Here is a 13,062-nt window from a genome sequence, read left to right as displayed (position 1 = left end):
CTTAAACCGCTAACTTCATTTTCCTCATAGGGTAAGTACTCGACTGGCAGAGTTGAAGTTCTGGGCATAGACTCAGGGGTCCCCCAGTCTCAGGTAGGTACAGTCAGTTCACCCTCAGCGGTTTCAGGACGGCCGGGTGCAGAGAGAGTTAGGCCCAATGTTATCCTATGAGGGATAGGGGGGGCCTGGGTTGGTGGCTGCTGTCTGGCAAGCCACGCGGCTGTGGGAGCTGGGCTCCTGGTCACTTACTCAGGGCAAGTGGGGAAGTGGGTTAGAGTAGAGTTTTCACTGCCAGGGCTACTCGGGCGGCTGGCTGCAGGGTGCTTTTGAGCCGTCGGGCGCTCAATTGATTTCTATGGGAAATCTCCGGTTTGGAAAAAGACTGCAGGCTCGGGGACGAGGACTCTTCGGGTGCCACCACCACTTCGAGGGGTAAGTTGGATAGTTGGAGGATAGGTAGGTACCCCGGGATTGGGCACAGAGGGCCGTGGGGTGCCGGGTGCAGGGGTGCCTTTTGATGTCGGAAATCTTACCCTCTTGTTGATCGCGGTTGGGGTGCCACTCTGTTCTGAGGCTGCAAGCTTTTTCAGGATAGTCGAGGGGGGTCCTTGGGTGCCGGACTCTGGGTCACAGTCGCCGTGGGGTCGTCCTCGTGGGTTTAGTTCACTCCGGCACCGGCCATGCTTGGCGGGTGCAGAGTGGGCTGGGATCGCGGTTCGGGGCTGCTGCCAGGGGTGAAAGGTAGGTTCTGAGTAGAGCCTCTACTCATGGGAATCCCAGGGGATTAGAGTTCAAAGGTAGCCAGGTCCTCGGGTTTCTGAGGTTGCTGGCCACAAGAGATGCCGGGTTTGGAGCAGGAGCAGGTCCGAGGTCGACAGGCCTAAGCAGTTGGTGTCTCCCTCTCCTTTGCAGCTGCAGGGCAGGTCTTCTTTTCTTCTCACTCTTCTTGTAGTTTCGGAATCTGGGGAAGGAAGGTTCAGGGTGCCCCTAAATACTAGATTTAGGGGCGTTGCAGGTAGGTGAAGGCCAGGGACCAATGGGTCCTTGTCCTGGGGTGGGTACACCCCCTATCCTGCCCCTCTCCTGTGGGAGGGGGGCAGTAGCCTAATCCTGATAGGGTAGAGCCTCCCATCTTCAAGATGGCGAGAGCCCGGAGATGTGCTTCACCTCGCCTCCCCCACCTGAGGGGTGGGGTGGGCAGGCTGGCACATCCCCTGTCCTTGTATGGGGTTTCCGGCCAAGCTTCCCGCCAGAGTGGGGGGTTGCAGTGGCCTGGGGAAACTCCTAGAGGCGGCAGGCCTTTGAAGCTTCCCTTTGCTCATCCTGGGGGAGGAGATCTATCACCTCACCCAGGATGTGCATTGTTGCAGGCCCGGGAGAGCAGGGGCTCTCCCACCCAGGGGTCCAGCAACGTGTCTACTGTGTGGCAGCCTGGGCAGCCTCAGAGCAGACGTGGATTGTAGGTTAGCTGTAGGAGGGCATCTCTAAGATGCCCTCTGGGGTGCTTGGTACATTAAATCTCGCACTGGCATCAGTGTGGGTTTAATGTGCTGAGAAGTTTGATACCAAACTTCCCAGTCTTTAGTGTTGCCAGTATTGTGTTGTGGAGCTCGTGTTTGACGAGCTCTCAGCACCATGTACTCTTAAATGGCAGCACTGCACTTACAGTGCCCGGGAATGGACCTGGGTACTGTAGGGGCACAGGGCTCCTGCTCCTGTTCCCACACCATGGGCATAAGGCACCCAGCCAGAGGGGTGACTGACATATGCCTTGGCAGTGTGGGCGTGGGGCATGGCACACAGATGTGTGCCATGTCGACTCTTCATTTTGTCCTGCACCCAGACACTCAGCCTGCAAAGGCAGTGTGTGTGTAAGGGTACAGGGCCCCTAAGGGTGGCACAATGAGTGCTGCAGCCCTTAGGGGTCTTCCCTGGTCACAAGGCCCTGGGTACCATTTACTAGGGGCTGACATGTGGCCAGGGTTTGCCAATTTGGAGTTTGGGTGTTTTAAGGAAGGAACATAGGCCCTGGGCACCTGATTGGCAGGAGTCCAGGGTACACTCAGTCAAAGTACATTCAGCAATTTAGCAAAAAGTGGGGGCATACCATGCAAGAAAGAGGGCACTTTCTCACATTCATGGTTTATATTATGGTGATATCACCATGTGAACAGTGCACAGCTAACTCAAGTCACGGTGCTTGTTATTAACCACTAATTGAACCCTGCTCGAGTTGGCCACTCTTGCAAGCTGTAGCACCCTGCAACAAAATAAAGGCACCAATCAAATATAAAAAGAGGAGTGCACCCCCTAACCCTCATGGATGGTGGCATAATTGAGGGTGTAGACACCCCAGGTAAGGTGCTCATTGTCCCTACCTGTCACTCCCTTAAAACACACCCAAATTTAGTTTTTCTGTGTCTCACAGACCCTCAAACTAGTTCCTGCCGACCTAAGAGGAACAAACATTTGCAGTGCAATAGGTCTTGCATTTATTGTTTTTGTTAGATTTAGCATTGTGATGGAAATGTTTTTTACAGTGGTGTAACTAGACCTTTGGCTGCCGTGGCGGTCCCTGTCTTTGCCGCCCCATGACGGCTGCAGGTAAGAAGGTGAGGTTGTGGGAGGGGGGACTGCTGGTGAGTCCTGCTTTTGCCGGCCTACAACTGCCGCAGTTAAGAGTGGGCGGGGGTGGCCCCCCAAACATCCCCCTCCCCACCCTTGCTACGCCACTAATTTTTTACTTGTGTATTTTGGAGTGGATGTATTTGATGGCAATAGTTTGTTTTATAATGAATTTAAAAGGAAGCGCGTTGATGGTCCGATCTGGTGTATGGGGCACGTCAGCCGCTATGTGTGCCATGTAAATATAATGTGAACACTAGTTAAAGAGATTCTGTGGTGCTATGCATGTTCCAAAAGTGATAATCACCTGTAGTGAGTATGCAAAAGATAAAGCAAAAAGAACAACTGGTGCCGTGAGCATTCTATAAATGAACCACCCTAACGGCACACTTGTATTTTGTTCCCGCCACTACCTTTAAAGAAGAGCAGAACTCACGAGGACAATGGCTCTGACCACAAGAAAACACCACCAAGGACTCTGGAGCCCTCTGGATCTCCGATCCCTGACCACTCGGCACCCGACATGTCCAGATGGCCCACCGATCTAGAAAAGGTTCCCCAGCTGTCTTGAGTTCAAGTCCAGTGTTGGCTGACCCCTCCTGGACTCCACAATGACTGCTGCAGTGTGAATCCAAAGACTCCCCTGACAGCGACCAGCTCTGGTCCGAAAACCTGACGTCAAAGGACCCCCATGCACCTGAAGCCCCTGGGCCTTTGGGAGCTTGACCAGCGCTGTCCCTACGACTTTCAGCATCTTCCCTTACCTCTGCTATCATTGGTCTCCTGCGTCTAGCCTCCAGTTCGTCGCATGCAGCCTGTCTTCAAATCCAAGTTCATCCTTTGATTTGCATTGGGCGCCCAACGCTGTGTTTGTACCCGGCTGCCCCAGTGCTGCTGGTGGTGAATGTTTGGTGCTGCCTTGTGGCCCTCACCTGTGCTTGTCTAAAACCCCAAAGCTTTAGCGCTGCAACTGATTTACTTACCTGCAAGCCATATGACTTAAAGCACCCCCCTAGCCTCCATTGATTAACATTGGGCCTGATTCTCAACTTTGACCTCTGCACCCGGCAACCCCTATGCTGCTGGTGGTAGTGTTTGTGCTTACCTGAAACTGGCCCTTTGCTGACACTGCAACCCTAAGATTGGAGCGGTTCATGGTAAACGTACCTGTAAAACCGCATTTTTGTTTTCCTCCATAGGTTAACATTGTAAAGACTGAAAATAGCACTGAGTCCACCTTTGAAACCGAAAAAAATTATTTTTAGAAACGTTCATACCTTTGGCCTTAAAATGAATCTTGAACCAAGCTTATTTTGTTATAAAAATGGTGTGGATGTCCTTTTTGAGTCGTTTGTCATTTATTGGTCATTGTGTGCACAACAAATGTCTTGCACTCCTCTGTGTTAGGCCTAAGGCTGCCCACCCACACTACCGCAAATGGAGCACTTTGGGTTGCATTGAGCCCTGTACACCTCTGAAGGAATCTCTTGACTCTGTGCATGTTATAACCACCTAGTAGTGTACCATATACAGAGCCAGCTTCCTACAGTCACTTGGAGAAATCACCACATGTTAAAAAAAAAAAAAAATGCTTTTTTGAGTTTTATTTTCTTAAATATAGGCCCTTCTTTAGGACTGTTTGGGATGGTATGGGCAGTTTTGTTAATGACATTGTACATATGCCGAAGTTCAGTATGGTCTCTACTAGTGCTCTGAATGTCTGATTATTCTAAGATTTCAGTGGTATTGTGAGCTTCTTTGAGTGATAGGAATATTAGATTTAGAGCTTCCAACTTAAACCACTTCAACACGCAAGGATTAGACAAAAGTATTGTATTTAATTATTGTTGTCTTGCTGGGCCGTTGGTCCCATTTGTGATACCAATACCTCTCCTGATTAAAGAGCAGCATATTTACTTTTGATATTCTTCTAAGGAGGGCTTTTCATTTAGTGAACTATGTTCTAGATGTGTAATTCAATTATTTTTGTGTCTGTCCAGGTCTCAAACAGGCTTTGGAGACTGTGAATGATTACAACCCTCTGATGAAGGACTTTCCTCTGAATGACCTCTTGTCCGCGACTGAGCTTGATAAGATCAGACTAGCACTAGTTGCAATTTTCACTCACTTAAGAAAAATCAGAAATACAAAGTACCCCATACAGAGGGCGCTCCGACTGGTGGAGGCTATATCCAGAGACCTCAGCTCTCAGCTGCTGAAAGTGTTGGGCACCAGAAAACTAATGCATGTTGCCTACGAAGAATTTGAAAAGGTATTTATCGGTTATACTAAGTTATGTTGATTGTCATAATCAAAAGTTGGTTGCATGGTGTAACACGATTTGTATTTTGTCTAGGTTATGGTTGCATGTTTTGAAGTCTTCCAGACTTGGGATGATGAATATGAAAAACTTCAAGTGCTTTTGCGGGATATCGTGAAGAGAAAACGAGAGGAAAATTTAAAAATGGTGTGGCGTATCAATCCTGCACATCGGAAGCTGCAAGCTCGTCTTGATCAAATGCGTAAATTCAGACGACAACATGAACAGCTTCGAGCTGTGATTGTGAGAGTCCTTCGGCCACAGGTAACTACCTATTATATTTTTTTTTAATGGAACAGATTTCAGTAATATCCTTCTTTACTAGAATTAGTTTGTATTCTGCATTTCTTCTTTAACAGTGATGGCAAAGTGTTTGTGTGTGTGTGTGTGTGTGTGTGTGTGTGTGTGATAGAGTTGAGCAATTCTTGTTTAAGATTAGCCAGTCTTTTGAAGCACAGGCTTGTTAATAGATTCAAGGTTGAGGTCAGTTGAGATTCTGTTGTAACAGCTTGTTATGCCATGTGGCACTGGCCCTCTACTAAGAGGACTTTCCAAAGCTCTATTTGAGCTCTGAAATGCTTGAAAAATTAAATCCCGAGTCAATATGACATTGCCTCACTAATTAAAAAAACAACATTCCAAATGTAATGTGGGTAATGACCAGTTCAATGACTTAGCCCTGAATATTGGGAGTTTTCATTTGACTTTTTTTCAAACAAATGTTCCCCTTCATGTCAAACTACATACTGGACTGTTTCATAAAAGGGATTCCCGTGGTACAGTACTTGAGGTCAGTATAAAGTATTTTTTAAATTTGCAGTCTGTTGAGACCTGGCAAGTCCACTGACTGTATATTACAATTAAAACTAGTGTCTTGGAGATGGGATCTCTTTTCTAGCTGATTTTGTTTACACCTGTTGTCTGAAAGTGGAGTTGCAGAAATCGGTTTGGGGATGCAGTGTGCACTTCAACAGTAATCACCATGGAGCTATGTTGGAACACTTCCTCTTTTTAGAAAATCTTTTTCCCCCCCAGTTTTCAGTGCAATGTGACCTTCATTGAAGTCTGCACAAGTCCATGTTCCAGTTATTACGCACAGGAGTGTTACAAAACTGTGAAGGTTTTAGCCATTGTCTTGTACTGAGTACTTAAACTACAGAACTTTGCATTATTTGACCATTTAATTTCCATTTTTTTGACTTTTTCAAATTGCCAATCCTTTGCTCAAACCTTTCAAACAAAATTTAATTAAATGTGTTAATTTTACACCTTGTTTTTTTTTGGGGGATATCTGTACTTTCATGAAGAGCCCTGTTTTATCTTTTTTCATATTTATTTTTATAGGTCACTGCTGTTGCTCAGCAGAATCAGGGGGAAGTGCCGGAACCCCAGGATATGAAAGTAGCTGAAGTACTTTTTGATGCTGCTGATGCCAATGCGATTGAAGAGGTAAACCTTGCATATGAGAACGTCAAAGAAGTTGACGGTTTGGATGTCTCCAAGGAAGGGACAGAGGCCTGGGAAGCTGCTCTGAAGAGGTATGATGAACGAATTGACAGAGTTGAAACACGAATCACCGCTCGCCTCCGAGACCAGCTTGGAACAGCCAAGAATGCCAATGAAATGTTTAGGATTTTCTCCAGATTCAATGCACTTTTTGTAAGACCACACATTCGAGGTGCAATCCGTGAATACCAAACACAACTGATCCAGCGGGTGAAAGATGATATTGAATCTCTGCATGATAAGTTTAAAGTTCAGTACCCACAGAGTCAGGCATGTAAAATGAGCCATGTGCGTGACTTGCCACCCGTCTCTGGCTCGATTATCTGGGCAAAACAGATTGACCGACAGCTAACTGCCTACATGAAGCGTGTTGAAGATGTCCTTGGCAAAGGCTGGGAGAATCATGTTGAAGGCCAAAAGCTGAAACAGGATGGGGACAGTTTCCGCATGAAGCTTAATACACAAGAAATATTTGATGACTGGGCTAGAAAAGTTCAACAACGCAATCTTGGGGTTTCTGGGCGCATCTTTGCCATTGAAAGCACTCGTACAAGAGGACGAACTGGAAATGTGCTGAAGCTGAAGGTCAATTTTCTGCCTGAAATCATTACTCTTTCAAAAGAAGTTCGTAACCTCAAATGGCTTGGCTTCCGTGTTCCACTTGCAATTGTGAACAAAGCTCACCAAGCAAATCAGCTCTACCCATTTGCAATTTCCTTAATTGAAAGTGTTCGTACTTATGAACGGACTTGTGAGAAGGTGGAAGAGCGCAACACAATTTGTTTGTTGGTAGCTGGACTCAAAAAAGAAGTGCAGGCTTTAATTGGAGAAGGAATTGCCTTGGTGTGGGAGTCCTACAAACTTGATCCTTATGTACAGCGCCTTGCAGAGACTGTTTTCAATTTCCAGGAAAAGGTTTGTCAATGTTTCTATATTATATTTTCTGATGTTAGTTCAATCTTTATTTTGGTCGTATGACCATTAAAGTGCATAGCAATAACTACATGCAGTACATGAAAATATAGCAACCACAATAAATACATACAGTACATAAGATTAACTGTTGCATCATTTAATAAAATTCCAACGATCGGCTCAGTCCATGCACAGTTAATAAACAATCAACCATTAAAAAAAAAAAATAGTCAGAATTGTAAGGGAGAGGAGTAGGCCTAACTGTTAGGGCGCTCGACCTCTGACCTGGGGGAACTGGGTTCGAGTCTCGGTAACGACGCTAAACCTCCTGTGATTCCGGGCAAATCACTTAATCTCCCCGTGCCTAACAAAAAAATGAATGTGTGTCCTCATGTAAGTTAACTGGTGCTATGTAAAGCGCTCTGATACCTGAATGGATTCAGGTCAAGTTCGCGCTATATAAAACTCTGCTTAAAAAAAAAAAAAGTGGAAATAAAATCCTGTCCGGAATATACTGTCATATCCATAAAGTGCTCTGTGCCTCAAATGATCACACAATCGTTGATAGGAATTCCTGTATTAACATTTGCTTTGTCCTAGCCATGATTTCAACTCTGGTAGAACTGGAACCTCTCCAGCAACCTGGGATGTAAACTTCTGATGCCTGAACCAGGCGCTCATCAAAAACGTACTTACAGCAAAGACAATAGATGTTGTAGTACCCGATTTTAATATCTTCAATGCAACCGGATAGTGTCTGATTCACAAATTACAGCATACGGGGCAAATCAATTTTTTGCTGAGAAATTTCCAAATAAGTAAAATAAACCTGAACACCTGGTCACATGTACTGGTTTTAGTACAAAATCCTGTTTGGTAAGGTGAAAGGATCTCATTGTCATCTATCCAAGTTAGTAGTTTGTCCAAATCTTGTCGGGCAAATATGTTTTGCATGTTATCTATTTAACTGATCGGTCTATAGTTCGATGGAGCAGAGGCATCACCTTTCTTGTGCATAGTTATTATTGATGCCCCTCCCAGGTTCCTGTAATCTCCCCCACCCCCCCTCCCCCCATCAGCAACTGCGTTAGACAAAACATTTATGTAGGGGGCCCAGACTAACGGCTCTGACTTGTACAAGTCAGCCGGTATCTTGTCAGGCCCAGGGGCTTGCTCTGTTTTCTATCGATGGCCCTACGAGTATCATTCAGGCTAAAAAGAGATCCTCTACTGCCATCACCACTCTTTGACTCAATAAATTCACAGTTGGACAAATGATCAATACCGCCCACTGGGAGGATAGCTTCCCTCTAATAATAGAGCATGGTAGAAAAGCATACCCACTTGTCGGGTTGGATAATATAATCTGGTGTTGTGACTCCGTCCAGACTCCCATGTGCAATAATGTACCAGAATGTGCGTTTGTCATTGCACTTGGCAGTGACCATTAGATCCTGCCAGCTATCAGCCCAGTCTCACTTTGCCTTTGCTAGGGCTGTTTTATACCTGTTACGTGCTTGAGCAACAGCCAAGTGATCACCCTTAAGGTTTGTCTGTTTGGCCTCATGGTTAAACCAGGCACGTTTCTTCCCACCCATGGGTTTCTTCTGAGAGGATTGTGATGAGCATACACATGCCAATTCCTCGAAAGAACGTCTGTGGACTGTTAATGTTTAATCGAGTGATAAAGTAGCTGTATCAAAGTTGGAAAAACGGTGCACAAACAATTCATAAATCTTAGCTTGACATTTGCTATCTTTCTGGATTCTAGGCCAGGAAACTCTTATGAGTTTGCTAGCTACTAAGGGTTCTTGGTATGTTGTGCGCCTACCAGACAAGTGGAGTACCCTCCATTGAGAAAACGAGTATTGTGGTCACTGTCTTGCAGAACTGTGATTATCATATCACTCACTATTGACATTCACATGAGTGGAGAAGTAACTGCAACCGCTCAAGTTGCATTAAAATAGGATTTTCCCGAAGTTACCAAGATCAGATTCAGCGACTAGGTTATTTTCCGCTTTGTATGAAGATAAGACGATGGGACACAAGCCTAGTTTGCAGATCTACGCCCTCAGATATTACGTGAATCGAAAAGGAAACCGTTCCGGAAGGTACCCCAAGTCGGTCCACATCCCTCTGTGTTGATAACGGCCTTCCTCCTCGTAAAACCCCAATGAGCAGGTCACTTCCCGATCTGCAGTATTTGAATTGAATGCTTGAGTTATTGGGTGAGCAGCACCAAGTGCAACCAGATTGTCCCCCATTCTCCCATCCCCAAATGTCAGCTTGGTCACATAATAAAGTGGATTTGTGGTTTAACACCTCCATGCACTAAGAATGTCTTCTCTGATCGACAACCCCTGACATATCTAATCCAATACGTTACCTTATTGATGAGGGAATCCTCCGACTCGTGCCTACCGAGTGAGGAATGGAGTTTAAGGACATTAGAATTCTATTTACAGCAGAATTATACATCCCATTGCACTTCCTGTTCTAGTATATAGTAGACCTGCCTCTCCACCCCTCTTCGCCCCCATCAGGTCTCTGGGTCCTGCTTTCGGGTGAGTGATATAGTGGCCTGACATAACTTTGATGTGTGAAATTCTTTTTTTTTTGATTACTCAAAATCACTTGCGCCCTCCTCTGCCTTCCTTTTACCCATATTTGCTTGTGGTCAGTAAACCGCCTCAGCAGTTACCTTGTATTGTGGCTATGATTGACCACTGTCAAATGCAAAAAATAGGCAATTACTAGGGGCCTTGCATGGTTACTCTCAGGACAAATTGACCTTGGTACTGGATAACCCTACATGTTTTGAAGAAAAAAAAAAGCTCAGCCCCCCAATTAGTCAGTGGTGCAGATGGTTTTAACCACACTGGTTGCTCTTGCATATAGCACCAGAACATTACCTTGTCTGAGGAAAAGTAGGGCCCTGCCTCTTCCTGGTGCTGACGGTAGCAGGACCGGCTTGCTCTTGGCCCGGTCACGTCCCGCGCCACGGGAGAACTTCATTGCTTTATGCTCACAGCGCAACAAGTGGAAGGTGGCTGACGGGAGACCCCTCCTTGAACTTGAGCAGTTGGACCCTGTAGTTCTGTTGACCATGGTAATCACGGCAGGCCTGGGGCTGGGGTAAAACAGTAACAGTAGAAAGCTGTAGAAAGACCAATGCCTTCAAAATACTCCTATATGTATATTTATTTACATTTTACAGGAATTCCAAGCATGGGCCTCACTTGACAGCACCCCACTTAAAGTTATTGTTATGGGCACATCATTAAACCTGGTGCTGGTGGTCGTTGATCCTATGCAGTGCAAATAATTTGACACTACATGGCTCAGAGTAAAAGGTTGCATTTTTGGTCAACTGCATATGCTCGGAGACATTGCACTCTCAAAAACATTTCTCAGCTGGGTCAAAGTTTGTATCTGCAGTATTTAAACAATTATCTATTTGACGAAGTGCATCGCTTTAACAAAGTGCTCATTTTCACCCATGCCCATGATCTTTACTTTTTAAAACCCAAACTTATTTGCCGACCTAGCTGATCGATTAGCAGGCATTGGTACCAGGTGTCACAAATGGGCTAAAAGTAAATATCTAATGTAGAATTTTCTTACAACCCAGGTTTCTCTATCTATAATATTTAGTGTTTTTTGTTAATAGACTTGGCTTACATGTTGGCATTTTTTCTGTAGGTGGACGACCTCCTAATCATTGAAGAGAAGATTGACTTGGAAGTGAGATCCTTGGAAACCTGTGTGTATGAGCACAAAATGTTCTCTGAAATCTTAAACCGAGTTCAAAAAGCAGTTGATGATTTGAATCTTCACTCCTACTCCAATCTGCCCATCTGGGTTAATAAACTTGATATGGAGGTAAGAGATCAAATTTCAAAAAAGGCATTTGAAAATGAGCATGCACTTGTGTTGTGATCTAGTAGTATACTATAGTTCTTGTCTAATTATGTAGGTTTTAGTGAGTTTTGCTACAGATCTGTACTTTCCTAATAGTGACTGGTAAAGTTATGAGACATTGCACTCACACAGTATAATTGATTAAATAGACTATCAAAGCATACCAGACTCAAATCACGGAGACAGACTAGAGTAAGTGAGAACTGATCAAATCAAATGTGGGATAGTTTAACCAATACCGTTAATCATTCACAACAGGACACTAGAATAGAGGAAGAGCACAAGTGAGGTGTGGAAGAATAAATGAAGTGGATGTAGAATTGCTTGCATATTAAAGTTGTAACACAGTTGTCCTACCTGAGCTTGCATTACACTTTAGCAGCTAAAATACGTGATGTGAGCACCACTAACAACCCTGTGCAATTTCATTGAGCCTGAAATATTTCAGTAAATTATAAAGGTTCCCACTTGATGAGAGTGAAATGAGGGTCAATGCTAGCAACTACAGACCATATGACATGACACCCGCAGTAGAGAAGCGACTGGAACGTTGTCCAATAATATTTAAGTACAGTGAACTAATTGGGTAAGAGAAATCGGTGTTGTGGTTTTGTAAAGTGAATGTGTTGGATGACAACTGAAGAGGAGTTTTGGTTAACAAACCAGGAATCGAGAGACAGGATATCAGTGTAATTTCTGAGACAGTTCAAGCATGGGAGTCAACCTAATCAAGTGTGGACACATGGTTGGAAAGTGACTGAGTAAAAGGCTGCTGAGTGTGAGGTATTTTCTCAGGCAAAGGAAGTAATAATTGGAGTGTCATAAATATTGTGTGTTGGCATTTTGTTTTTCAGTGCATTCATATGTGACATTTCAGAGAAGTGCACTGGAAGCTGGAAAGGAAGATTAATTAAAACTTCAATGTCATACATATGTGTTTTGGAAATATGTAGTAGTGCATATGTTTACAGTTTGAAATTGCCAAACATGCATTGGATTTCAAGAATTTTTAAAGTTTGTAATCTCCATATTTCACAAGAATGGCGTAAATCTGAGAGCTAAACAAGTGCAGTAACCAAACTAACAGATGCCACTATGTTACTGAGTCGGTTTCTGGAGTCTGCACTTTCAGCTGGCACAGGCAGCAGTCCAGGGACCTCATTCCAAAATGGTGAATTCTTTAAACCACAAGTCCTGTGAGGAGATGCTTTAGAAAAATTGACTGTGCATAGTTGGTGGAAAGAGAATATTGGCTATGTTGAGCATATCCTCTCTTAATTATTGCAAGTCATGATAAAAAATGTGTTGCATGAGAGGCTCTGGAGCAATATTGGAAAGTGTTACATGAAAGGGGCAGCACAGCTACCGAAACTTTCAAATTAATCGGTGGCCTGTGATGTAGGAACAAGCCATGACAAACCATGCCCATGAATCCTTATTGATGTTGTAGAAGGTGCTGTATAGAAACTAACTTGCATCCTAAAATGCACTTGTGCGCATTGTCCTATTATTGCAAACATGAATGTGAGTGATGGACCCCACGCTCAACATGATGCTTAAGCATATAGGGCATTATAGATTAATGTTCGAGGCATATGAGCTGCAGATCACACACTATGCATAGATCGCCATCTGGTGTTGGGCCCGGATGTTTGCACTTGTTTTTGTATTGGAAAAGTCTTTGGAAGTCACGAGATAGGTGATTCCTCCTTTGGACCATAGTGCGCATGGGCATCGGCTCCATCGTCCGATTGTTTTTTTTCCGCCATCTG

At 44.5% G+C, this 13,062-nt stretch overlaps 1 protein-coding gene across 1 annotated transcript in view; it reads left to right on the top strand.

Moving 5' to 3' along the window:
* The window catches only part of DYNC1H1 (dynein cytoplasmic 1 heavy chain 1), a 1,397,843-nt gene that overhangs the window by 70,721 nt on the left and 1,314,060 nt on the right, over positions 1-13,062 (top strand). Inside the window, exons 6-9 of the mRNA XM_085626346.1 lie at positions 4,626-4,897; positions 4,982-5,209; positions 6,290-7,366; positions 11,072-11,251. Coding sequence (XP_085482472.1) covers positions 4,626-4,897; positions 4,982-5,209; positions 6,290-7,366; positions 11,072-11,251 — 1,757 coding nt within the window. The remainder of the gene's footprint in view (positions 1-4,625; positions 4,898-4,981; positions 5,210-6,289; positions 7,367-11,071; positions 11,252-13,062) is intronic.

The sequence above is a fragment of the Triturus cristatus genome, chromosome 9 (genome assembly GCF_964204655.1).
Source record: "Triturus cristatus chromosome 9, aTriCri1.1, whole genome shotgun sequence".
In the NCBI taxonomy this organism is placed as follows: domain Eukaryota; kingdom Metazoa; phylum Chordata; class Amphibia; order Caudata; family Salamandridae; genus Triturus; species Triturus cristatus.
The sequence above is the reverse complement of the archived record's forward strand: the minus strand, read 5'-3'. Positions and strand labels throughout refer to the sequence as shown.